Raw genomic sequence first — 25,300 nt, forward strand, 5'->3', positions numbered from 1 at the left:
TATTAAATACTTCGCAAGAAAGCAAAAACGAGGGATAAAGGACCTGACCAAAACCCCCTCCCCCACCCCAAATAAAAGCCATTTTTGAAATGCAGATCACTTAAGCACTATTCTATTTTACATCCTGATTAAAAGTCTTTAAGAAATCACTTAAACCTCGATGCGAAAGACCTAGGAGCGAAGTATTAATAGTGGCTCCTCACCTTGAGGTGTCAGTTCTGCCACTGGCTTCGCCTTCACTTGGATCCCTCAAAACAAAGTTAAGGTTGAGATTCAATGATAAAGGTGAAAAATAAAAGTTAAGAAAACCTACATCTAGAACAATGTTAAATAGATACTGAACAAAAAAGAAAAAAAAAGTCAGTATAAAAATGTCAAGCCTAATACTGTTTAATAGTATTTTTTCCACAGCTGTAATTTTAATTTCCCTTTATGATACCGTAACTTCTTTCAGCTCTGACATGTCATTGTTTACCGTTTTTTTTTTAAACTGATTGTAAAATTAACACGTTGTTCTCAACCTACTGCAGACAGAGCAACGGCCACACGTAACTCAGCAAGCACAGAGGAGCTGTCGATCAAGGTGGTCCAGGGGTCCTCTGCACCCTTCTGGGCCAGGCCTTCAGACCTCCGTCCTGAAAGCACTTAGGTACGTGCCCACGCTTAAGCACACTCCAGTCATTAAAGGTAAGACGTGCCTAAGAGTTTGAGACACCAAATATTTGGAGCCCAGTTCCCAAAGTTTCCTTCAGCATCTGCTTAACTTCCAGCAAATCAGCTGTTACACTGACTTCGGTAAAATTACCGGTGAGCTGGAGGTTAAGCATCTCTCCTTTTTATCTGGTTGAATTAGAGCTGTGCTTTACCAAGGAACTGTGTTGCATTATGCCTTTTTAGTCTGAACCAACTTGAAAAAACATCCATCGATTGTATAAGCCACCTAGGTACATTCCTAGTGCTGCTGTACAAATGTTTTAGCACCTAGTTTCAATTAGCTGATTAATACCTTCAAAACACAAATACTTTAGTAACTAACAGCAGAGAAGTAACTTTAGACATAAACCATCGACACAAAATACTTCAATGCCCTGTTCATTCTCATTATCCATTTATTTTATATACTTACCAGAAAAGGCATTTACCTTTGCCAAAAGACAGTAAAAGTCTTTCATGACACCTTCTAATCAAAGTATGCTTTACACCATTATTTCCTGAACAGTACAGAAGTTAAAAGGCATGCAGTTATGTGATCCAACTGAAAGAACAGCAACCCCCCTCACCCCAAACCTCCACCCACTAAAAAAAACTCAAACAATACAAAGTTTGAAAAAAATTAAACACACAACACCACACCAACAAAAAACCCACCAGCAACAAAATGAACAAAAACCCTACAAGGCCCTTGCTATAGGAAAATGTACTTTTAGCAGTATAAAATATCATAGGAAACTGTATAAAAACATTAATGTAATGATCATTAAAAAGTACTATTTACAGTATGTTAATTCTAAATACACAGTTTACAAGATTATGTTAATACTGTAGCTTAACATTATGAAAATATTAATTCTTTGATCAGTCTCTTAAAAAAAAAATTCAGGATGCCATTCCTTGCAAGTAACAATAAGCTGTAATAAAAAATTCCAGCCTGCCCTCCTGAAACGGGTTAGTTACTTAACAGATAATACCTTTCTTCCCATTTGGAAATCTACACTGAAAACACAGTTGACTAACTTTGCTGTAACTTTTTTTCTCTCTTTTTAAAACCAGAGGACAAACTCTGTCCCCCAACCATGTGAGTGCTGGGATACCAATAATGGAGGATCATAGTGCTGTATCTTCAGGTTTCTGAAAAAAGAGAATCTTTCGCATACTGGGGTTTTTAGGTTATCACAGGAGGTATTACTTCGACACACTGATGTACTATCAGCTCAGCAGGTTAAATCAATTTTATGAGGAACATGACTGCATTTCTAGCTTTCTCTCTTTTTTCCCCTTGTATTAATACCTTATGCAATTAATGATATTTTACTTACAAATTTGCAACTACTAGCTTAATCTAGCCTTATTTTTTTTTTTTTTTTTTTTACACACAAATTAGAGAAGTTGGTACATAATAGCATGATTTTGCAAAGAAAACAGCGGTTTCCAAGGTATAATTCTGTTGTAAATCTGACAATGACGCAGTATGGACACAGCCGTAAGTACGCTGTAGAATCAGGGGTAAACCCCTGTTAGAAAGAGGCAAACTGAAAATTAGGTCCCCTTTTGGAAAAGCTATTGTGACTGCTACGTCAACAGCCACTTGATGTTAAACAGTGTGTTTGAAAAATCTTTCCCAGCCACTCTCCTCGCAGCATTACTACTGTTAGCACCATCACAGGCATGAATCCAGGTCCAGGACGTGTGAGATTTCTTCTTTCAGAATCCTGAACTTACACCTGAAGAAGGTGGTAACATGACACGAGAGGCTGCGGGACACTGAAATATTAGTAATTCCGCACCTCTGCCCACTTCTAAGCTTCTCATTTATTCACGGATTTTAGAATTCCTTGAAAAAATTTGTAAATACCTGTTCCCTCTAAGCACAGCAGTAGCATATTTGCATAAATGCAGCCCTTGCAACAAACTGTACCCAGTTAAAGAAGTAAAATATTGTTAACATTCAATAATAACAACTCACTTTTAAGTCACTCTTTTCAGTAATTAATTTGATTTTAGCTTAACTGTAGCACCTTTGTATTTCAGCTGCAAAGCACGAGCAAACTTTTAAGTACCGTTCTCTTGCTCCGTGGAGATAAAAGAAGGAATAGCTGTCAAACATAACTGTTACAATACACACAGAGAAGTAAAACAAGGTAGGTTCTGAAGGAACACACAAAACAAGCAGCATTCTAACTACATTCACATTTACTTCAGACAAACTGGAAATTCTCGATGACTTCACAATTACGGCCCTGATTATAGGCTGGGCTGCTTTTTTTGTTTTGTTTTCTCTTAAAAATCGAGGTACTAACCTGCGAACAAACTTGGAAGTTATCTTGCTTATTATACCAGTTGATGTCCCTCTTCTAGCATGTGCAAAAGCACCGGTTTCATGTGATGGTGAGGCGGGCGGTCCATTGTAAGTGGCATTACGCCGCTCCCTGAGCTGCTCACCATGGAAAGTGCTTCGACTTGAACTCCCCCGAGGAAAGCGGGTTCGGTCTGGAGTGGTAGTGCTAATACTATGAGCAGACGGGGAAGCAGCAGGCACTCTTTGAGTTGCACTGCTGGGAAAACAGAAGCATAAATAAAGAGAAAGACTATGCTAGAAACCTCCTACATGACAACCATTTCTCAAAGATACGAAAAAATCTCCGCTCTTGACTCTTTCTTTTTTTAAAAGACCTGAATCTGCTACTGATTTGTTTTTACAATTCATACTTAGAAATATTCAAGAGAGATTTTCATTGTAAAATCAAATTATGCCAGGTATTAAGAGCAGTTAAAAGTATACACAGCTAATAGGCCAAAGGAAAAAGGTAGGAAAGTCTGTAGTACAATCTGAAAGCATTCCCAGCCCTTTTCTGGAATAACATGTTCATCAAAACCTTAACAGGTAGCAATCTTCTGGCTCAAAGAAGTTTATAATGCGATTTGGGCAGTTAATAGCAAGAGCAACTGTATGATGGTGCTTTTAGCCAGAAATGGGTCTAGCAACCTACAAAGCCAAGAGGTTCACACGTCAGTACTTCATTTGAATTTACAGTGGCCAGTGTTGTACGGTCCTGTCAAAATTAGTTACCTTTTGAACTACTTAAGTTTTCCAGAAGCCTCCAGAGGGAGGCAGTCAAGGAACTTCTTAGCCGTACGCAAACATGCGACGAACAAAATCGGGCTTAAACCATCTGTAATACCCACACTACCCGAGTAAGCTGCTGTTTCGAAACAGAATGCAACGCGGCAGCTCCGAACAGACTGCAAACACACTGAAGTCTATCAAAACCTCCACAACATCATTTTTAAAGCGCAGAGCATTAAAGAAATCATCATCAATTACCTTGGTCGGTAAGCCTCGGTGCCATCTTTGATGGTTGGCAGCGTAACTTTGATAGGGTGACCGGAGGCAGACATGGACTTCTGATGTCGAGGCCGTGTCGATATAGCAGACGCGACTGCAGAGCCTGCGGAAGTTGTGCTACTCGCAGACATCTCTGTTAGGCTTTTACCAGGGCAGCAGGGATGGAGAAATGGAAAGGGAAAAGGAAGGTTAGCATAAAAACCCCTAGAAAACAGGGAGAATAACAAGTGGGGTTTTGCTTCTCAAACATAGCAAGTGCTGTTAATAACCAGAAGAGTGAGTGACCAGGCTGCCTCAGTCAGCCGAAGAATACAGAATTCTGAGAAATTTATGTTCATCCATAAATCAGATCACCATGTATGTTAAATTAGGCCTTTTCGTTCCTCCCAAGAGTAAAGCTTACAAACACATTATTCAAAGTGATGAAGAGAGACTATAAAGATTACATGGAAACACTAAAAAACACTGGAAGAGACATTCACAAAAGACTTAATCAATAGACTCCTTCTGTGATGTGGAAAAACTCCCTTATTTTCAGTTTAACCTCAAACACCCAAAACTTGAAACACTGGGAACTGCTGTCACATCACTTGGAAGCGACTGTGTTTTGTACTTCCTCCCTGGACTATCCCAGCTCTGGCTAGGCTGGGCCCACCCTTTTAAACACAGTTCTTCCTAGCAGCACTTTTATTTCTGCTTCGCCGAGGTGGCAAGGAAGAGACAAAAGTAGCGGCCAACATATTGCACGATTAATTTTTAAAACAGAAGTCAAACGACTTAAGCCAAACTACAGCTTTGCCTCTACAAGCATAAACAAAACTGCATTAATAATGCATTAGGAACAACAGTCCCAAAGCTAAATATCTGTAGCAGAGGTAGAGATTTCAGATGAACAATCCAATGACACAAGATGTTCAGCTACACCAAACCCAAATTCAACAGCACCACAATGTTTTGTTGGAAAGGCAAATATACAGCTGAAGAAGATTCTTCCCCTTCATTTTTCAGAATATGCTCAAAGAGCTGAGCATTTTCACTGCACGCATGGAAGGAACAGAAATTGGCTGTCTTTTTAGTAGCACAGAAAAAACCCAAACTGTAAAATGAAAAAAAAAATTGAAATAAAATCCCTTCTCATTATAATGTTTCTGATATTAAATCTATTGAAAGAAAAACTTTATCAATCTTCTTGAGATCAGAAAAATAATTTTAGTCTATATTTTAACCCTAACTCTAAACCCCATATGTTGTATTTCTTCTTTAAAGAAGAACTTTTTCAAGTATTTTAAACTAGACAAAAAAAATTTGGAAATACACTTTTGAAAGGACCCACTCTAATGCTTTGAAATTCATTAAATATTGAAAATTAGTTTTCTGCTAAGTACCTCCTTCAAGCTCTTTAAACAGCTGTACTTTACAGTTGCATAGCTCATCACTTTGCTCCAGATTAACAGCTCTATACTTTTCTTATTTCCAAAGTTAAATGCATCATTACAAAATTCAAACACTGAAACAGGAAACAAAACCAAATTAGCTTACTATATAATGTAGTTCATGCTAGGGATTCTTTTGGTCATTTTACCAAATCTGTTTTACTTATATAGCTTTAAAAAAATCAGAATAAAATCTCTTCCTTTAAACAAGCAAAAAGAAGCCAAACAAAAAAATCAGTTTTCATTACTCTCCATTTAAGCCAACGTTTTATTTTTCAGTCAGGTACAGGGGTTAACTAACATGAAGGATGAACGACATATTTTAAAAACCAGTATTTGTGGCAGTGTTGAATACAACAGTATTTAACAAAACATACTAAACTGGGTGTAATTACCAACCCACAGAGAGATATAAATTGGTTACCATCACTACTAAAACATTATTTAGGCTGAAAAATGGTATCAAAAAGGACTGACAAGTCTTACCAATTTCAACTTTTTGAGTGATTACTAGGAGAAATGGAAAAGGATCAGGCTACACTGTTAGGGCAATCTGAAGGTCTCCCCAGCAGAACTGCTTACTTAGCTGTGAGCACAGTTATGCTGTGTTGGAAGACAACCCTTGGTAATAAATGTGATCCCATGAAAAGAGGCAAAGGCAGACCTACACATTTAGTTATAAATTTCGTCGCAAACAGAGAAGCAGTGGTGGAAGACGAGATGAAGAGATACAGTCAGACTTTCACACCATGCTTCATAATGGTATTGATGAATTGCACAGCCTGCTGCTTCTGTGTCTCAGTTCTTCTACCCAAATTAATAAGCAAGAAAACCTGAATACCTGTTGTCCTTCCCATTCTGTATTGCAGAATAGCGATCTGAAGAACGTTCACAAACGTAGGTGTTCCTCCTTGTCATTCCACTACCAGAAAATACATTATTCTACAAGAAAATTAAGACTAAAATTACATTAAATACTTTCTTCTGCTGTATATTATGTTCTGCAAGAATCTAAGCACTGGGAACAAATAAAAATTGAACTTCAGCCATTTATGTACTAGGTTAATCTGTTGACACAAATCATTGCTATCATGAGCTGTTTTCTTCCAGTAGCTCATTCAGCATCCCATTACTGTACCTCTGAGAGAACGCCGAAAGAAAATGTAGAGGAATTTAAATTTTGCTGACACTTGCTTTACCAAGTATTATTATCCAATTCCCACATACAGTCTTATTTGTTTCTGGGATTAAAGGAACAAACTGGAATCCCAGAGAACCCATCAGTCTGGCTGGTTGAAAGGCTTCCCTGTGCAGATTAAGTTGCCAGTGAGAGTTTCAGCCGTACAGTTTGTTGCCCCCAGCCAAGAGTTTTCAGAAGAAAAATGAAAAGACTATTGATCTGTGACAGTCACCCCAGAAATGATGATGCAGATAACATGGCAAATAGGTCTTGTAGCAACAAATTCTGGTGGGACTTTCTTTTTACTAATTTCAGTTTGCACACACTTCATAAAATAGCTACAAATATTCTCCTCCTCCCCCTGCCATGCAGAGATTAGCTGCTGAAGACTTACTACTGGTAAATGACAAAATTCTCAGTTTTTAATACAGTACACACTGAATTTCGGGTAGGAGGGGTTTGCAAAATGCTCACGTTACACACCGATGCACGCTGGCAAAAGATTTCAAATACACTAAACTTGGGTGCTGCAGGACACCGTGAATGCTGCAAGAGTTACTGTGCGTGGAAGTCTCCCTCACCTACAGCTTTCTGGCAGTAGTATCGCCCCGCTGAGACGGCCAGATTAATGGCTTCAAAGTCAAGTTGTAAGGAAGATTAACAACTGCAGTAACTGGTTTGGAAATCACACTCTTGTAAGTTAGACTAAGAGGACTGAGGGTGATAAATGTGTTTTGGTTTGTTTGTTTGTTTTTTAAATCCCGCCTTCCCTAACATCATGTTACCCTCGGAGTTACACAGAAGCATTCTAAAATTATCCACATGAAGTGAGCCTTGTTTATTTTAGCAGTTTGAGTTTTAAAAAACAAATTCACTTTTTCCCCCTGTGCAAGCTGCTCAGCATTAACTACTGCTGGAGTATCAGACACCACTACTCCTTAATCGTGCCCATCACAAAGCCTTTCACAACGCCCCCAAAATAGCAACAGAGCTAAAAATGTACAAATACTGAAGTTGCCATTAGCAAGTAAATCAATTTCTCATTCTTCATAGCAGAGATACTCCATTTAATTAGTTCTCACGAAGCAGAGAAATGCTTTTGACATATCAGCTTGTACCACACGACTGTAATCTGCTTTGGGGCAACAGTCTGGGGCAAACTCAGATATGAAATCTAATCTTGGAAGACTCAAAAAACCTGTGATCCACAAAGCCATAATTTCAGCGTCTCGTTGGGGGAGTAAAAACCCCTTCTATTTAAAAATTGAAAAAAATGGTCAAAGCACCCTGAGCTGTATTGCAGACACAGCCTGCAGAACACGGAGAGTTAAACGAACTTCAGCATTTATTCTGTTTGACCGGAATTCTAGCAGAAATGCGTATCATCTTCCCAGAATATCCAAGATGGGAGCCAGCATAGAGAATCCCTAAGGACAATGAGAATTCCTAATACTAAAAGATGGCCAGAACTTCTGCATTCAATACACGTCTCTAAATAGTGAAAAGTATACTTGAACCTTAAGTTATGATTCATGTGGGGGTTTTTTCCCCACATGAACTCTTGCTCCCAAGTAGTCCTTTAAACTCTATGCAAATGCATAAGATGCTAGCAGTTTACAAGATCAGGAATGATATCATAACAGAAGAACTAGCAAATTAATCAGGTCTTAATACAAAACCCAGGTTTTAACTCATCAACAAGCACAGACCCACCAGGGAAGAATTGGGTTGCTCCCCCTCACCTCACCCCATTTCAAAATGAAATGGCTGCAGAAAGCTAAACAGACAAATTTACAGAGAAAATGTTCATGAGGGGCTTTACGTAGGATTATTCAGATGAAGTCTCTGCTTCAGGAAGGCCCTTGACTTCCTTGTAAATACGCAAGCATCAGAAACCAGAAAAAGAGCACTCCATATTGGCTCTGTTCTTACGTTCCTTCCCGAAATAGCCACTATTTGTCTTGACAGATCTTCAGTTTGCCCAAGTGCAGACATTCTCATGCTTACTGTTATGTTAGTGTTAGAAAAAGTGAAGTTGGGGCGGGGAAGGGAAAGGTTTATTTTAAAAGACATCCACTGTAGCCTATTTCTGTCTGCCAGTAGAAGTTACCAGAAATAGCCTCAGTGGCTTGTTCAGTAATCATTATGTATACAGTAACCTTATGCTGCAGATTTTGTTTAAATTGGGAAAAATAAATATAACAAGCCAAAAAGCACTCACACTGGGAACTGTAGTTGATTTCTTTCTCTCTGGACCCACAAGTGGACTCGCAGCCATCTCTGCTTTGGATCCCACTGTAGTGCTGCTAAGTTTGCGTGAGACATCCTTGTCCCAGTCTTCTTTCTGTTCGCTTTCCACACTATTTGCCTGAGCCCTTTTCGTGTATGACACAGCAGGAGGAATTGAGGGACCAACTGCCAAATAAAAACAGTATTAATGAACACCTAAAAATAATCTCTGCATTTTTCTTGGCCAAAATAGTCTAAATATAATCTCCCGGGTCCAAAAAAAGCACCTGAAAAACTATGACTGCCAACTCAGCACGTAGAGCGACCTATTAAATTGAGCTTTGACAGCCTACGCTCTTCTTACCCGCTCTCTCTCTTCGTTACCAATTTGCAGTTCAGAATTAGTTCCCTTTTCACATCAACATGTAAAACCTAGAAAAGTATTTTCATTCTCATTTTAAACCCACACAATTTGTGCAATATTATGAAAAAAGGAATTAGAAGATACTATTTCAAATTATTTTCTGAAGTACTTTTTGCCATGTATCTTTTCCTCTGAACACTATGAAAGATCCTTTTCCCCTGAAACCCCTAGAACTCCCTTGTTTAAAAGCATATTCATACTTCAAAAAATTACAGTTCTTTCCCCTCATCATTCTTTAAAATGCTTTGGGGCTAATCCCCCATCAGCATAATTTTACATTCCCTTGAAATAAAATCATATCAGGGGATGATCTTCACTATATTGGTTATGTTTTTTTGGAAAAAACAGCACCACACGAACACAGAGGGAGGGTAGTAAAAAACAAACCAAAAAGGGGGAGTGAAATAGAAACAGCAATGTAAATTAGGTGGAGAAAAGGGCCAAACATTTTAGAAATATTTCTGATAATTTGATAGTTCTCTGAGAACACCACCAACAAAAAAAATCACCTTCCATTTAATGTTTTCAATATGCACTTTTTGATGTAAACATTTTCACCCGAAAATGTTTCCTGAATACTTGGTAAAGATCACTGTTTCATGGAAACAATTTGGCCCCAACTCTAAATGTACTGATAAGCCTAATGGTTTGCTGCCTTTGAGTTTTCCCAGACCAATATTTTGCCATTTCTTCCTAAACAGGAAACATCCTCAAGCTCTTACTTTGCGAGTCAATCAAATAACAGGTCTAAAAATTTCAATCTGTAAATTACACCGACCCAGATTTACCACGGAAGCGTTCATACAAATAAAAGCATCACAGTGGAGCATGATGAGATACACAACAAATGCACAGAGTGGTGGACCTGCCAGGTTCACAAAACACTGCACATTCAGACTCAAATTGTGTATGTTACTTTACTTGTTGGAATGTCATCCCCACCATGATCACTGAACCGCCGCTGTTTCTGGTTAGTTGATATACTCCGTTGGACCTTCAGGTGAGCGGGAGACTGCACAGAACTGTTGTTGAGGTCACTGCTAGGACGAGACCTTTGACCCAAGTTGCTGCTGGACAAGGACTCACCTCCTTCAAACTACAAGAAAAAAAGAGTTTTTCAGAGCATAACCAAAATTCAACATTTCTGGTATTTTCATGGCATAATAAAGCGAAGAGTTCCAATCAAAGGCATTTTTTTAATGTTTAAGATTGTATCTAGAGTTTAGTTTTTTTCAAGATAAATTTTATCACTTCATCTGTGTTTAATGTTCTTTAAAATCATCCAGCTAAAGCTAAGAAGTTAATGAATGCTCAAAATAGAATTAGAAGAATCGTGACAGTAACAAAGCCTGTACTGTTTTAAAATCTAAAGCCAAAGAATGGCTCTCCCTGCCTTTTTTTTTTTTTTTTTTAAAGTGCTTAAAGAGCATTTACAGTTTCCCAACAATTTTAAAATGCATTGGATGGAGTAAGAAGGGCTAAAAAAGCATGTACTACTGATTCAAGGGTTCTTTATGGCCTTCAACGCACCTTTATAAAGGTATGTACTCAGCCACTGGTTTGTTGATACCTGAGAAGCATAAGAACAGTGGGAAAGACAAATGCCCTCTTCCAGGCAGTTTGAGTCAAAAATCATTTTAGATTCCCTCCATGCTCTGCCATCACAAGGGAATTCTGGTTCAGAGATGCTGTGGGAAAATGCACTCAAGGATGCACGTATCAGATCTACGTTATCGTAGAAATGAAGGAAGGCCAACCAAGCATCAGGAAAAATAGGCCTTCAAAAAGAAAGCCTTGGTCTTTGCGTGATTTCTTGAAAATCCCTGTGTTTACAATCCTAGTTGTAAAACAGCCAAAAGGTTTTCTATTACACATTTACTAATGACTGTGATGCAATTATTTATTAAATAATAACATATACTAAAATATAGCATGCAAGTGAGAAAGAATTACATTTCCGCATACGCAGGATGTCACATCTCAGTAGTTAGAAGAATAACTGCTCTAGTCAAATTAACTATTTCAGATTTTAACTGTAAACACGTGACAGGGAGAAGACTAAGCACTCAGAAGTCATTCCACTTCAGATTAACAGGTAACTTTTTAAAAAAAGCAACTCATCGTATTTACAAGCAAATGTGAAGATACTGTATTCAATCTATTTCTTCATATGGGAGCTAACAAGATATCCAAGATGACATGAAAAGGGAGAGACGTTAATAAGCTACCAATTAATAAATTATAAAAAAAACCCCAAACAAAACAGATGTTACAAAAAGGTTCATAAAAACACTGAAAACCAGAACATTCAACCCAACCAGATACAAAGGCCAAAATAGAAGAGGTAGATTAGGTCAAACTTACTTCAGGTGGTTTTCTACCTAGAAGCAGGTAAGTAGCCATGACTTCATCATACTTTTGGTTTACTAAAGATTCATGGATTTCTTCTCTTGAAAAGCCCATCGTGACCATGATGTCTAAAAGCAAAAAAGAGCTGGACACATTAGCAGAATACAGCCTTGGGTTTACTGACAACTTAAGGATAATAAAACAGAAACCCAACGTTCTAACAGCCAACCAGGATTCAACCCAACCATAATCCTCGCTGCTGTGCGAAATCAAGGCTACAGCTCCCCTCTTCCATTATTTTCTTCTTGAGAACTCACAACGATGTTATTCATCATAGTTCAACATAATTCAACGTTAAATGTTATTCAACAAACCAATAAAACACTGGCAAATAGAAACTGCAAAGAGCTACAGGGCCAACAGAGTATCTTTCTCTGACCACAGTGGATAAAAATTGTTACTCTCATAACCAAATCTGTTTCCTTCTGCCTGTTGAATTCTGTAATCGTATTTGTCTTCTGCTGCGCTTGTAGATTCATGTCAGCTCAGTGAAGTCACAACAGTAGTTACAAGGAGGGCATTGTGATAAAACCTCATTTAAATAAAAAGAAAACAGTTTAATTGTACCATGAGATTGTATCTCTAGTTCGATGCAAGAGTTTACTTTGACTTAGAAGATAAAATTGCCTGTGTACATCAGGTGCAGCATCCTTGTTACGGTCTTACCTATTCTCTTGGTGTCATTAAAGTCAGGTTCAGGCTCAGTGTACGGCTTCAGTTCTTCTTCTTCATGGCCAACATTCATCCACCGATCCTTCATAATTTGCTATGGAAAGAGGTGAGCTTTAGGTCACTATGCCATTTCCCATACCTGATTAAGCCTATGCTAGCTAGGCTGGGGAAAAAACAACTTAAAATTCATAATATGAATGCTGCTTTTCCCCTCCCACCTTTTCCTCTCGCATTTTAGGGTTTCTTTTTTTGTCTTTCACATCCTTTTGTTTGTTAGTTCATTCCCTCCTACTATTTCCCCCTTACAATACAACAACCCCCTCCCCAGCTAAAATATCAGAAAAACTATGGAAAGAAAAAACCCTGCACTTTCAACATACAAAAATCTTCATTTTGTACCCTTCACTTCCACTGCCTCTTAATCTCATCTTGCTGAGTGCGTGACACTCATGCCCTAATCTCAGTTAAGATCCCTAGATGTTACTACAGTACCAACTCTATCCCAGTGAATAACTCCTTCAAATCATAACAAAGGAAGTGCTCAGAAACCAAGTGATATTTTGAGAGCGTGCTGATGTTTCCGACAGTCATACGTCTCAAGACTGTGATGCCAACTGGTCATTTCTTCCTATGGACCTTCTCACTGCACTTGACCTAAATACCTTCACGGTCTGGCTGGAGGGAGAAATGCTGCTTAACTCCCTCCGTGCCGTGCAGGTATGTACTTTAAAAAGTTCTCCTGCATGCTTTGGAAAATTTCCTGCTGTGTGGCCTGGATCTTGCATATGCCTAGAAGACTGATCAGCTGGAATCCATAACCACCACCGCAATTTCTCCTTAAGGACACACTCATCTTTTTTAAAAACAGCTAAAACCATTTTCCCTCCTACAGCAACAGGCACACGTGCCTCTTTAGGGACAGATGCTAATACTGCTCACGGGATTGACAGAAGAGTGAAACACATGCCAGCATGTCAAGTTTCCCACAGGCTCCAAATATGCCTCGCAAACACCGAATGAAGTTATGTCTCACAAAGAGCAAAAGACTCAATTTTCCACCGATCTAACCGAACTCTTTGTACGCAGTGCAGCTGCCAAGTCACAGACCCAAATAGCTGCACCCTTACAGGAACAATACAGAACTTTGTACTTGGGCCAGTTAACATTTCGCTGACAATAAGACTTAAAAGATTTCTTCGAAGTTCTGCCACAGAACTGATTTTTTGGCTTGTAAGTGGGATAAAGGGGAAGGGATTGTAAACACGTATCACTGTATTGCATTTCTGGCACACAGAGCACGAGCCTGTTTGACAGCAGACTTTGGTTATGTATTTCTAGCCTTGCAGTAAACATGACAGGCTCCCCAAAGAGTACTATGCACTACCTGCAATTACAGTTTTTTCAAGATACTGTTAATTAAATCTAAAGTTCAAGCATGATGAGGTGTTTGGATAACAAGAATAACATTGCTTAAATCCCACCTCCATTTTTTGATCCTTCTTGAATTAATAGGCAAACCCAACAATTCTCACTTCAGTTTTTCATGTCTCTTCAGCAGATGCATCTATAGTTCAATACGATCTGCTCTGGGTTTCTATCTGTTAAACACCTAAACTTTTGCTAGCTTCTGACCTCATAGGAGTAGCGAGTTAGTGTACAACTCTTAAAACAGGCTCTTACAATCAAGCCTTTTGAAGTGACACAAATGATCCAATTCGAGGATATTACATCTGTGCAAGGTCAGCTGGGCTTCCAGCTGGTCAGACGGCAGCAGCCATGGTCAGGGTATTTAAATATCAGAGCCAGACTGAATTTCAGCCAACGACATATTATTGGTGAGGTTTCCTTCAATTTTCAGGAAAACTATCTAATAAAAATCTGGCCTGGCTCAAGAGCTGTCTGTCTCAAAATTATTTGCTTTACTGCTCTTTGCAAGCATAAATCTGGTCTGTGGGAATGTCATGTACTGTTGCTTTGCAAAGAAGTGAAGACTAGGGAGGGGAGGAGGAATTTGTTGAAATTCTGAGAGTTAAAAGAGAACCACATATTTTCCGACAATGCATTTTCCCCATCTCTTTCTGCCGAGATCTGCAAGATTCTCTTGCTTCTAAAACGTTTTCTCCCTGCTTCAACCACGAAAAAGTCTAGACAAACCATTTTAGTAAAAATGTGCTTGGTCCTTACCAGAAGAAGAGTGCTAGGCCTAACCCATACGCTGCTGATCCTGTGTCAGCTTTGATGCTACTGTCACTGACAAACATCCTATTAGGTCTGGGAGAAACAGGCATGGGAACCGAGCAGGCGTATGGCTGAGACTGAGCAAGTAATTAAAAGACAAAGCACAAACAAAAATCTGCCCCACCTAAGAGGACACTGTCTCTTTTTAGAAACTTTTAATGTATACATACTTTCATTTTAAATATGTATCTTTAGAAGTGCTCAGACAGTAGAAATAGTCATTTCTTTCTAAACCACGTACCACAGCTTTCTAATTCAACAAATGTACCATTTCAGGAACATTCCATTTTTAAAAAGTTTGCGATGTCTCTCCCCCTCATATTAGCTGTGATGTCTCTCCCCCTCAGATTAGCATATCAATGCCCATTATCATCAGTATTATGGTGCTGGCTCAAGACCCCCAGGCACACGTAACATTTATTCTCTCTCTTCCATACAATCTGACAACTGCGCCTATCCAGTTGGATAGTCTACTATCCAACACCTCTCTCCAGGGACAGGGAGGGATTTTAGAAGAACTGGATAACTACAATATCTAGAATGAAAGTGAAATTGGATCTGAAGAGAAACTGCGGAAAATCCAGAGGAAAGTTCAATAAAAGGAAAATCTGTTTTCCTAAGACTTAAACATGACAGGAAAAAAGCCACCTTTCACCACCTTCGAGCGACTACGTTCTTATCGCCACATCCTCTACACAGGAATAAATACAACATAATTAATGAGTATTAGTGAAGTAGAAGCACCTTTCACTATTCTCTTCAGCACAGATTTTATTCAAGTTAAAACTACTGGTAACAAGTCACAAACCAGCACCAGCTTGAAATAAGTTGCATGCAGCCAGAGCTTGGTAAATGCGTGCTTCCTTGGGCAGGTAGCATTCCCGCCAGGAAGTCATGCCACTACAAATAAAAAGCTGCTTAAATGGGATTTATTCTCTGGAACACCATCCACTACTGTACAAGTATGCACAGAAAGATGAAACAAAGGTCACTAGTGATTAACTCATGCAAATACTATTTTAAAACCAATTATCTTCTGCTCTACTTTCATCTCTATGGTAAGTACATGTTATTTTAAAAAGTCTCTCTTTGTTAAAGAATTTGCAAAATAGAACAGAGCAGCATTCAGAGTGAACTCTACACAAAATATTTGTTAAATATCAGCGCCAGAGCTATCCAGCAAGTACACGCCACTGCAGCAGAGTTGAACAAAAGAGTCCCTTAAAAACACTGAACCTTTCAGACGCCTCACAAATTATGCACAGATATTCTCTGCATCCCATGAAGATAAAACATAACTCAGTAGAAATCCTCAAAACAGATCTGAGCTGTGGGACACAGCAGGCGTTACTATATGTTAATTTTACAGCTATTCAGAAACTAAGCTACCAGAAGGGGAAAAAAGAAAGGGATGAACACAAACAACTACCAATGATTAACTTATCATTCGAAGAGTTCTTAGTGTTTGTCTGTGTTATGGCACTAAAACAAACAAAAAACCCCATGTAGTTTTCTAATACAGCTGTTCTTATATCTAAGGAGTCACGTTGGAAATAGTAAGTTAAGTCAAAAACGCTTATGGTAATGTCTGCTGCTGGTTTTGGTTTTTTTCTGAAAAAACTCCAAGCAGAAGACATTTACAATCTTGTCCTGCTCTCCCCACATTTTGAACTAGCTCCATGATGTGGCTGAAAGAAGTGGGAGCAGTTTGCACTTTGCAATGCTCTGAAAGTGTCAGTCTACATCGTAGTCAGCTGCGATTAAGGTTAGACTTCCATTCATGAACACTTTCTATTTTCAAGCTGCACTGTTTCTGGGACAATTCCTTTAAAAAAAAAAAAAAGAGCTTTTGGCCCTTAAAACAGGAAGAAAGTACCTACCATGAAAAATAAAGAAGTCTTAAGCAGTTACTGTATTTTATGCTTTCTTAGGGTAAAACCCCTTTTTTTCCAAGATGAATGAATAGTAGTACCTGAAGGGGGCCAACAAGGAAGCTGGAGGGGGCTTTTTACAGTGGAATTGAAGGTGGGAAGGTTTAGATCAGATATCAGGAAGAAACTCTTCCTGATATCCCACCTGGCAGGTGGGTTGAAACTAGATGGTTTCTAAGGACCCTTCCAACCTAAACCATTTTATGATTATAGGAAATTACTTACTTCCAAGCTGCCTCGTTTTATTGGATTCAGTACTAGCAGCTTCTTCAGTAGGTTTTCACAGTCTGTGGACATATAGAATGGAATGCGGTACTTCCCCCGCAGTACTCGCTCCCTCAGTTCCTTTAAAATAAAGTTTTAAAAGGTAAGGCTACTCATGACACAGAAGATTTAAGGAGAGTACAAGCCAAGCTTTCATATTGTAGCTGTACCTTTAGATTCTGACCATCAAATGGCAACGATCCGCTTACTAGCGTGTACAAAATGACCCCGAGGCTCCACACATCCACTTCAGGACCATCGTATTTCTTTCCTTGGAAAAGTTCAGGAGCGGCATAAGGTGGGCTTCCACAAAACGTGTCCAGTTTATTACCGACGGTAAATTCGTTACTGAAACCAAAGTCTGCAATTTTAATGTTCATGTCTGCATCAAGTAGAAGGTTTTCTGCCTAAGAGAAAAATAAAAGAGGAAAAGGGAAATTTATGTATCAGAATAAGATCAATATATTACAATGTAGCAGTCATCAATAAATGCAAAAAATTTTTTTTTTTCCCAAAATTTTTCACCATCTCTATCTTTCTTGCAGAACAGAAGGAACTAATATTCCTCCTGAATACATTACAAAGATTGAAAATTGACTATGTTTACTTAGGAAAATACAACTGTTAAAAGCAAGCAAACAGACCTGAAAGTCAGCTAGTGAGCTGTAAAGATTTTCTTTTCTGGAAGAAATAACTTAGCTTTACACTGTAGTATGTAGACATCTCAGAATAGCAGCTTCAGCTTTTGACAGGTCCATGCCAGCTTCTGATGTCAAGGAGTCTAGGTCTAATCTGGACACCATCTACCATTTTGGCATGGCAGGTGTTAGAAGGGATTTAAGAATTTAAAAGAAGATCCCTTCTGCTTACAAGACAAAACACTTCAAGCTATGTGCTGTATCTTAGCATTCTGTACCAAAAAAATACTCTCCCCTTTATTTATTAGTGTTTGCTTGAGGAGTAATACCACCAAGGTGTTTATCACTCAAATATTGTGTATGAAAAAATGCATGTATTACAGATCTATGAATATTATTCCCCTGCAGCAATCATCACATCAATGCAAGGCATCACATACACATAAATGCAAGTATTCAGGAACCTGGAGAGCCAGTAAACAGTACCTTATACTTCGTATCACAGGTAGGTCGGAAGATTTCAAGAGCAAAGTTAGAGACATACTAACACATTACTGGGAAAAAAATAAAGTGTGTTTCTCAAGACGCAAGGATGCTGTACAAAGAGTGCAGCAGCACTGGGCGGTGTTTACTCATCTAACTGGGACCCAGCTCCTGAGCTGCATATCACCAACACAGGAGCAGCACTGAGCAGTGCAGGAATCCTTTTGCAACAGCAGGACAGACATCAGTCAGAACAGAGGATTCACCTAATTGCCAAACATCAGTTTTATAGCAGACAGAGTTATCTCTCACTGTGCTCTAAGTGAGCCCAGAAAATAAAAAGTCTTAGTTCAAGATCAGAGGTACAGCAGTCAATTTGTTAGTTGCTTTGAATAAAAAGGTAAACATAATCTTTTTTGGGCTGGTTTGTTTGTTTTGTTTTATTTTTAATAATTTCACTTGCCCTAAATGAACAGGACAGGAGGCAATTAACTACCAGTATATCAAGCCAATAGCTGCACAACAGAATTTAACCTTTATCAGGAATATAATACAGCCCATTTTTACAAGCTAACTACCCTGGGAAATAAACTTTGTTTTCCCAATTCATGGCCTGTACTCTCAGCTGGTTCCAGCTGATGTGCCTGCAGACAGACTCAGAGATATTTTCCAGATTTGACAGCCTTCTCCATTACCACACAAAGACTTCATTTTCCTTGTGCTGAAAACATTACTGTCAGTGCAGCTGCTCTACGATTACAATAGTCCTCCTAGTTCAACAGTACTCTGCTACCCAAGTACCCCATGCTTTTAGGTTCTTATTTCAAACAAAACCACCAAAAAAACCTTTTTAATATGCCAAATAGAAAGACTGTGCTCTTGTTGGTTACGTGTTCAGAGCAAAAACTGTTAACAGTCACAGAAAAGATAAGATGTGTTTTGCACATCATAGGATGAGCAAAGTTGGAATTGGTTATAGCTCTTTCTACACAAGCTGTTTATAATCACAGAAAATAAGAGGAGACAGTTTAAGTATCCACAAGGCCTTGCACTCCCTTCTCTTGTGCCAGAATAGCCTCAACAAACCTGCATGTTTTCTTGCAAGTCTTCCTAGATTAGTCTGAAGTAACTTCCATTTGATGAAGTTTACCCTTTCTGTTATTAAAGCCAGAGAGGCTTATCAAAAATCTCCAGCGTGGTGCTAGACCTCTGCCTTGCGGTGCTCAGTGTCAGTTGGTCAGCATGCCAATACCAGGGGGAAAGTCAACAGAAGCAGATGTGAATGCAGACACAATGGTAAAGTTGCTTATTCCTTCTCTGCAGCTCCATGCTAAGAGTTTTAAGTGAGACAGAGATGACATATAACATTTGGAAAGGAAAGACAAATGGAGAACACCTCCTCAAAGCCATACGTTCAGCCCTTTTTTTCTCTGGGGAATGTATTTTTCATTGGCTAGGCTGACTGACTCTCAATCACACCTCACACTGAACTTTTCGAATGAGCCTAGCACACCTCCCTCCAAGAGAAGATGGAGAGAGGAAAGCAACCTAAGAAATTATTTTGGAGCTTGCCTGCCTGTCTTGCACATAAAAAGGCGATCAGCAGCAGAGTACTTGTGACAGATGGTAAAAGGGAACCTGCATGAACGCTGCAAAGCGGTTTTGGATAGTCCTGTGAACAATGCAGGAAGCTGTATGTGTGCTATGGAACCAAGAAATGAATGAGGGGTGGATGCTGTAATGGGTGTGGGAGAAAGAATGAGATGCAGGATGCTAAATCACTGCAGGGGTTACTGCAGCAAGACTCAGTAATACAGCTGGGCTGAGCTAGCCAGTGCCAGATATGCATGAGGAGATGGCTAGCTCCCTACTCCCAGCCAAGTACGGGTGCGAGAACCAGCGAAAGCATCCTGACCAGCCAAGGCCCTAGGTGCAGCCTTCTAGAAAGGCCAACAGTGGCTGCAGTAAGCTCCAGGGAGCTTGACAAAACTTTCACAGGCTCCAAACTGCCACACAAGATGGGGAGGAATCTTTTTAAATTAAGATTTCATGAGATCCAGCCCTTTCCTTCCTTGCATTCTGACTTCATAGTGCTGGCCAGGCACCTCCCTCATCAGATGACAATGGTCCTGGGGCAGGGAGGACTCAGGAGAAAAGGATGTGGTGTTCAGCACCATATGCATACACAGGAGCTGGCAGATTGACAGGTACAACGGAACAGATTTGTAAAAAAAGTTAAGAGCGTGCTACAGTGTATTGTGAGAGAGTTAAGACAAAGGATACTCGTGAAAAAAACCTTAGGAATTATTCAACCCCAGCTTTTCACAAGTGTTTAGATACATTAGTTAAAAAACCCTACAATGGTGTTTTCTTTGTAAACTTACAAAGACATCAAAGCCAGAGCACAAACAGGTGAAGGTCTTGCCTCCAAGTCCCATGACATCTAAACTTGGCACAAAGCCAACTTCAGACTGAAGGCTTAGGTTGTACCTGCAGCTGCTGGACTCTTTAACGTGGCGTGGTATGTTTACACAGAGAGATTACTAGAAAGCATCAAAATAAGGAAGTTCAACTCATTTCTGTTTACCTTTGCTTTATTTTTCTGCCTGAATCAAACAGATTACAAACCCTAACAGATTTCTTATGAATCACTAGGAAAAGACCATTTTATATATCTTGCAATATATTTTAACTGAAAATATCTTAATGAAGCAGAGCTGACTGGTATCATTGAACTTCTGCAGCTTCAGTGTGCAGATATCTGCATGCCAGCAGGTATTATTCTCCACAGAACACTCTTAAAGCCAAAACTGGCATGAAAGTAACACATGTTCTATTCTTGTCTCTCCCCTGTTCCAACAGGCAAGCCACACTATTTTTGTGCTTCAGAAAATTGAGAATAAAATACTCCCTCATCCACGTTTGAGACATTCAGAGGCAGCAGCAAGGACAAGTATACAGAATGAAATTAAGTCTATGCTGTCAACAAGCAAAATGAAAAGTAACAGCCTACCTTCAGATCACGATGAACTATGCATTTCTGATGACAGTACTGAACAGCAGATACAATCTGAAACAGCAAAATGATCACTGACATTTTCTTTCAATCTCAGTGTAAGTTTTCGCTTATAGTTTAGTAATTTTGGCTCCTGATACGATTCAGTAGAACAAAAATAAATAATTAAGCTTTCATTTTAGAAAATATTAATGGAATTTTCATTAAAGCTCAAATACCAAAACTAAAATGTTCCTAAAAGCAGCTCATTCTTATTTAAAAAAGTTTAAACACATACTCTTTAAGGTAATAGGAGAAACATCTATTTTAAATGCAGATTGCCCAATAGCAATAACTATAACAGAAAATTATTCCCCTCCCCAACCTAACAGCCGGAGGTACCATCTCAGATTTTATCTTCTGAAAGATTTGCAGCATCTCTCCGCAATTCATCCCCAATGGAATAGTTCATTCAACGTTTTCATATACATCTTTTACATATATGTAACAAAAAAACCAAGCCTGAAACAGCAAGTTAAAGGCAGTTCTTTTACATGTTAACTATAGACTTCAACTCTGAAAAATACCAGATTTTGTTTATCTAATTAAAGTTTTTCACAAAATAATCACTAAAAACAGGCTAAGAAAAAGATTCAGACGAGGAAGTTTTTAATATGAATATAAAAACCTGTTACAGAATGCCCTCTGTATAAAACAATGTGACATGACACAGCAATACATGTCACATCAACATCTCCAGATAGAACATCTGTTAAATTCTAAAATATTCAAAAAGAGATTAAACCCTCAAGTGAGTCACAATAAAAAATGTGGCTAAAAAAGAATGTAAAACAGTCTTACTATTTTTAGATAGTACGTAGGAAGCAGATATTTTTCTCTTTAGGGAATTTTTTCCACTCCAGCCTTTATAAACATTATCACAATAATATTTTTTTAAGGAAAAGTATGCTCACACTCATGTCTACCTGAAAACACCATAAATAGAAACAAAAGGAAGAGTGAATGTTAATTTCATACCTGCCTGAATTTTGCACGAGCTTCTTTCTCTTTCATTCTTCCATGTGCAACTAGGTAGTCAAACACTTCTCCTGACCGTGACAAGGACAAAACATCAGTCCTATTGCCCAGGTTTCATTTTCGACGGTCATGCACAATCAAGTCATGCCTGAAAACAATCCTCCCCCCCAACCCCTTCTCGAAGGGAATGGAAATAGAAGCAGCAAGAAAAAAAATTCCTTTTTACTGTTTGCATTGGATGTCATTTTTCAGACATGTAATAGTCAAGAATTGTAAAAATGGAACCCTTCATACTGAGGTTTCTTCATTTGTTTGAAATAAATGTTTCGCAGTGGGTTTTAAATAAAAGTCCCTGAACTTTAATAATGAAAAATATTTATATTGCATGTAAGACACACCGGGACACAGGCCACGTCTTATGCATCAGATTTGTTTTGCATATCTCTAGCTGTTTCACTTAACAGGACCTGTATTGCTTCCATTTTTCCATTTTGTTCTCTTTTTTTAGATAAAGCTCCTCAAATGCCTTTCAGATCCTTATCTTTGCACTGTCTCACAAGCCGCCTTTCCGAGCTGGGCTAGCCCTGTGCTGTATTCCCTTCCCACATTCACACGTTTCCCATTCAGATTCTAAGCAGCTTCTCAAGCAGGCACCCACTATCCCCCTCACTCTTCATGATCCTGCTGGTCCCCTTTCCCATGTTCTGTATTTTCATCCCCCAGACCTGCCTCTCCAATTGCACTGGTACACTTTTCCACGATAAAATGAGGCACCAGTGCTTGCCTAAATATAGCAGATAGACACAGAGTGAAGTTTTTGCCACAAGTGGCACCAGATTATCTCCTGATATTCCAGCAGAAACCTCTGAACGGTAATTAAGCACAAACCTAATAGGTTACTTTACAGAACACGATGCAAGCAACAAAGTCTGCCCTGGGAGGTCTGCTGGGACTGTGGTGAAGGCCAGACGGGAACAACCCATTAACCGCAACCCCCTTACATCGTTCCTACGCATGCAGCCAGCATGGGTTTCTGTATTTCAGTTTATCCTTACAGCACAATTAAGAATCCACTTACCCCCACTGGCATATTCCATTACCAAATACAATGTCTTTTCAGTTTCAATAACTTCAAATAATTTTACTGCAAGAAAAATGAACGAGAGAGAGATTGCAGCAGGGAGCAAAAGCATAGCACAAACAAAAAAGCCTTACTCATGAAGTGAGTATAATTCATGGCCAGCGGTAACACTAAACCACATGAAGACTTTATGTCCTTTAGGTTAGCATTCTTTTGAGGGGGGAAAAAGGCAAAATTAATCTCTAAATCACGGTTGATAATAAAGCATATTAATTCACGATTTTCTCAGTTTATGCACGCTGTCAAACAAGTTCATGCTGAAATTAGTGTTTAATTTGGCACAGACATCTTTAAGATCATACAAACCTTCCCTGTTTCACTAGTAAACTGCTCCCAGTTAGAAATCTGAGATTCTGACCAATTAAAAACCAAGTGGACACCAGAAATGTTAAGTCTGGAAGACTTTCCCTGGATTGTAACAGTAGCAACCCGTTTAAAACAAAACACACCCGCCCCAGCACCCCGCAACCCCCAAGAAAACTAACAGCAGAAGCTCAGAATGCTGGAAAAGCAACAAACAATTCAAGGGATGAGAAGGGAGTGCCTAGCATGTAGTAACTTGTACACCTCGTCCATACCTTGTATGCAACAAGCCCTCTGGCCGATTCAGGACCATTAACTGTCTCTGGAACAAGACTGTCCAGCCCTCCTCAGCCAGAAGAATTGTCATCACAAAGTAGGGCCCTGAAGCTGTGGGGTAGGTGAAAGAACTAAAGCAGAAAGGGAAAATTACATACTTCGCAATTCTAATTTTCTGGAAATATCAGTCCGCAGGAGTCTTTCCTAGACTGAAGTGATGGAGTTTTGCTACTTTCACCTAAGAAACTCATGCTTTTTGGTCTCAGGAGTAATTTCAATGACCACAGGGGAGTGGGCCCCTCAGACCAGAGCGCTCAGCATCTCCTACTCCACGTTAAAGCTTTCCTGGACTGAGCGGTTTATCTCCTCAGAGCAAAATTCTTGTTTCAAGCAGAGGGGCGAGACAACAAAGCATTTACTGAATGCTGGCTGTCCTACTGTTTCAAAAAAGTTTAACGAACAAAAGCACAGCTGTAAAGTACATTCAAATAAAGCCAGAGAGAGTAAAATGTAAACAGCATAATAAAAAAAAAGTTTGCAGAAATGCAGGGCTCCTACCAATATTGGGATGATTCAGTATCTTCATTATTCGTACTTCTCGAAACAGCTGTCAAGGAAGCAAGACAATTTGCTTAAGAGCGTGTTTATTAGGGAAAAGTTACACAAGACAATGCAATTTTAGATGACCAAGGGGAGAGCAGAGCAGCATAAGCCACAGAAAACAGCATTAACATAAAATACAGACAAATATAGTACTGTGAACTCCAAAGATGTAGATCTGCATCTTATACATTATGTAACAATAACCACTACCAACTACCTATCGAAACCGGACTAGTTTTTAAACCTTATACAACAGAGACTGCTAAGTTTTATAGCCCCTTCTGGAGTATCACATTGACCAAAACTGACAGTACTCACACAAGTTTTTGTTATCTCTTTGCTCGATTTCTTTGGTGACTGGCCAGCTCAGCTAACTACCCTGAATACACAGAACTGCAGGTGCAGATACCAGTTGTACTACTACAGGAACGTCAAACACACAGGAGTTAAAATGGGATTAGATAGCAGGCATCCTGATGTCCCCGGTCCTGCTGCTCCACAGAGGCGAAGCAGACGAGTTCACTTTTCTCACAACTACCGAATTTTACAGTGGGTGGCAAACAGCCGTGTCGCCTCTCCCTGTGGCAAGGCCTGAAGGTTTAGGATCGAGGAGAGTCCGCTACGTGTTCCTAAGTCACATCATTGAAAACAACCGGACAATCTTAGAGTCCTAAGTGTGTATACTTAAGACAATGGTGGGTTTACTTTTTTAAACTGGAAATAAGAGGTTTTGCTCTTAATCAGTAAACCCATGAATGCTAGAAATTTAAGAGGTGAAGCAGGACTAACCTAGGGGGAAAAGGGAAGAAGGCAAACAAAAGGAATCCAAAATGACTACACAGTTCAGTTACTCTGTACTCGACGTTGTCAATATTGATAAAGTCTGCACTGCTTTACTGGAAGTGAACAGCATGTCCTTGTTGTCAAACCTATTTACCGTGCTGTGCACTCTTTAGGTCCTTATTGGACTGAAGGAGGAT

At 39.2% G+C, this 25,300-nt stretch overlaps 1 protein-coding gene across 1 annotated transcript in view; it reads right to left on the minus strand.

Moving 5' to 3' along the window:
* Positions 1-203: 203 nt before the first annotated feature.
* MARK1 (MAP/microtubule affinity-regulating kinase 1) overlaps positions 204-25,300 on the minus strand; it is a gene marked incomplete at its 3' end in the record, with an annotated part of 32,429 nt that continues 7,332 nt past the window's right edge. Inside the window, exons 3-16 of the mRNA XM_010158970.1 lie at positions 24,276-24,324; positions 23,076-23,141; positions 21,998-22,068; positions 20,978-21,034; positions 17,014-17,250; positions 16,805-16,924; positions 12,405-12,504; positions 11,694-11,806; positions 10,272-10,425; positions 8,898-9,091; positions 6,338-6,438; positions 4,043-4,204; positions 3,018-3,272; positions 204-248 (exon numbers count right to left, since the gene is read on the minus strand). Of these exons, the coding sequence (XP_010157272.1) occupies positions 204-248; positions 3,018-3,272; positions 4,043-4,204; positions 6,338-6,438; positions 8,898-9,091; positions 10,272-10,425; positions 11,694-11,806; positions 12,405-12,504; positions 16,805-16,924; positions 17,014-17,250; positions 20,978-21,034; positions 21,998-22,068; positions 23,076-23,141; positions 24,276-24,303 (1,703 nt within the window). The remainder of the gene's footprint in view (positions 249-3,017; positions 3,273-4,042; positions 4,205-6,337; positions 6,439-8,897; positions 9,092-10,271; positions 10,426-11,693; positions 11,807-12,404; positions 12,505-16,804; positions 16,925-17,013; positions 17,251-20,977; positions 21,035-21,997; positions 22,069-23,075; positions 23,142-24,275; positions 24,325-25,300) is intronic.

The sequence above is a fragment of the Eurypyga helias genome, unplaced genomic scaffold, assembly GCF_000690775.1.
Source record: "Eurypyga helias isolate BGI_N326 unplaced genomic scaffold, ASM69077v1 scaffold27309, whole genome shotgun sequence".
Classification (NCBI taxonomy): domain Eukaryota; kingdom Metazoa; phylum Chordata; class Aves; order Eurypygiformes; family Eurypygidae; genus Eurypyga; species Eurypyga helias.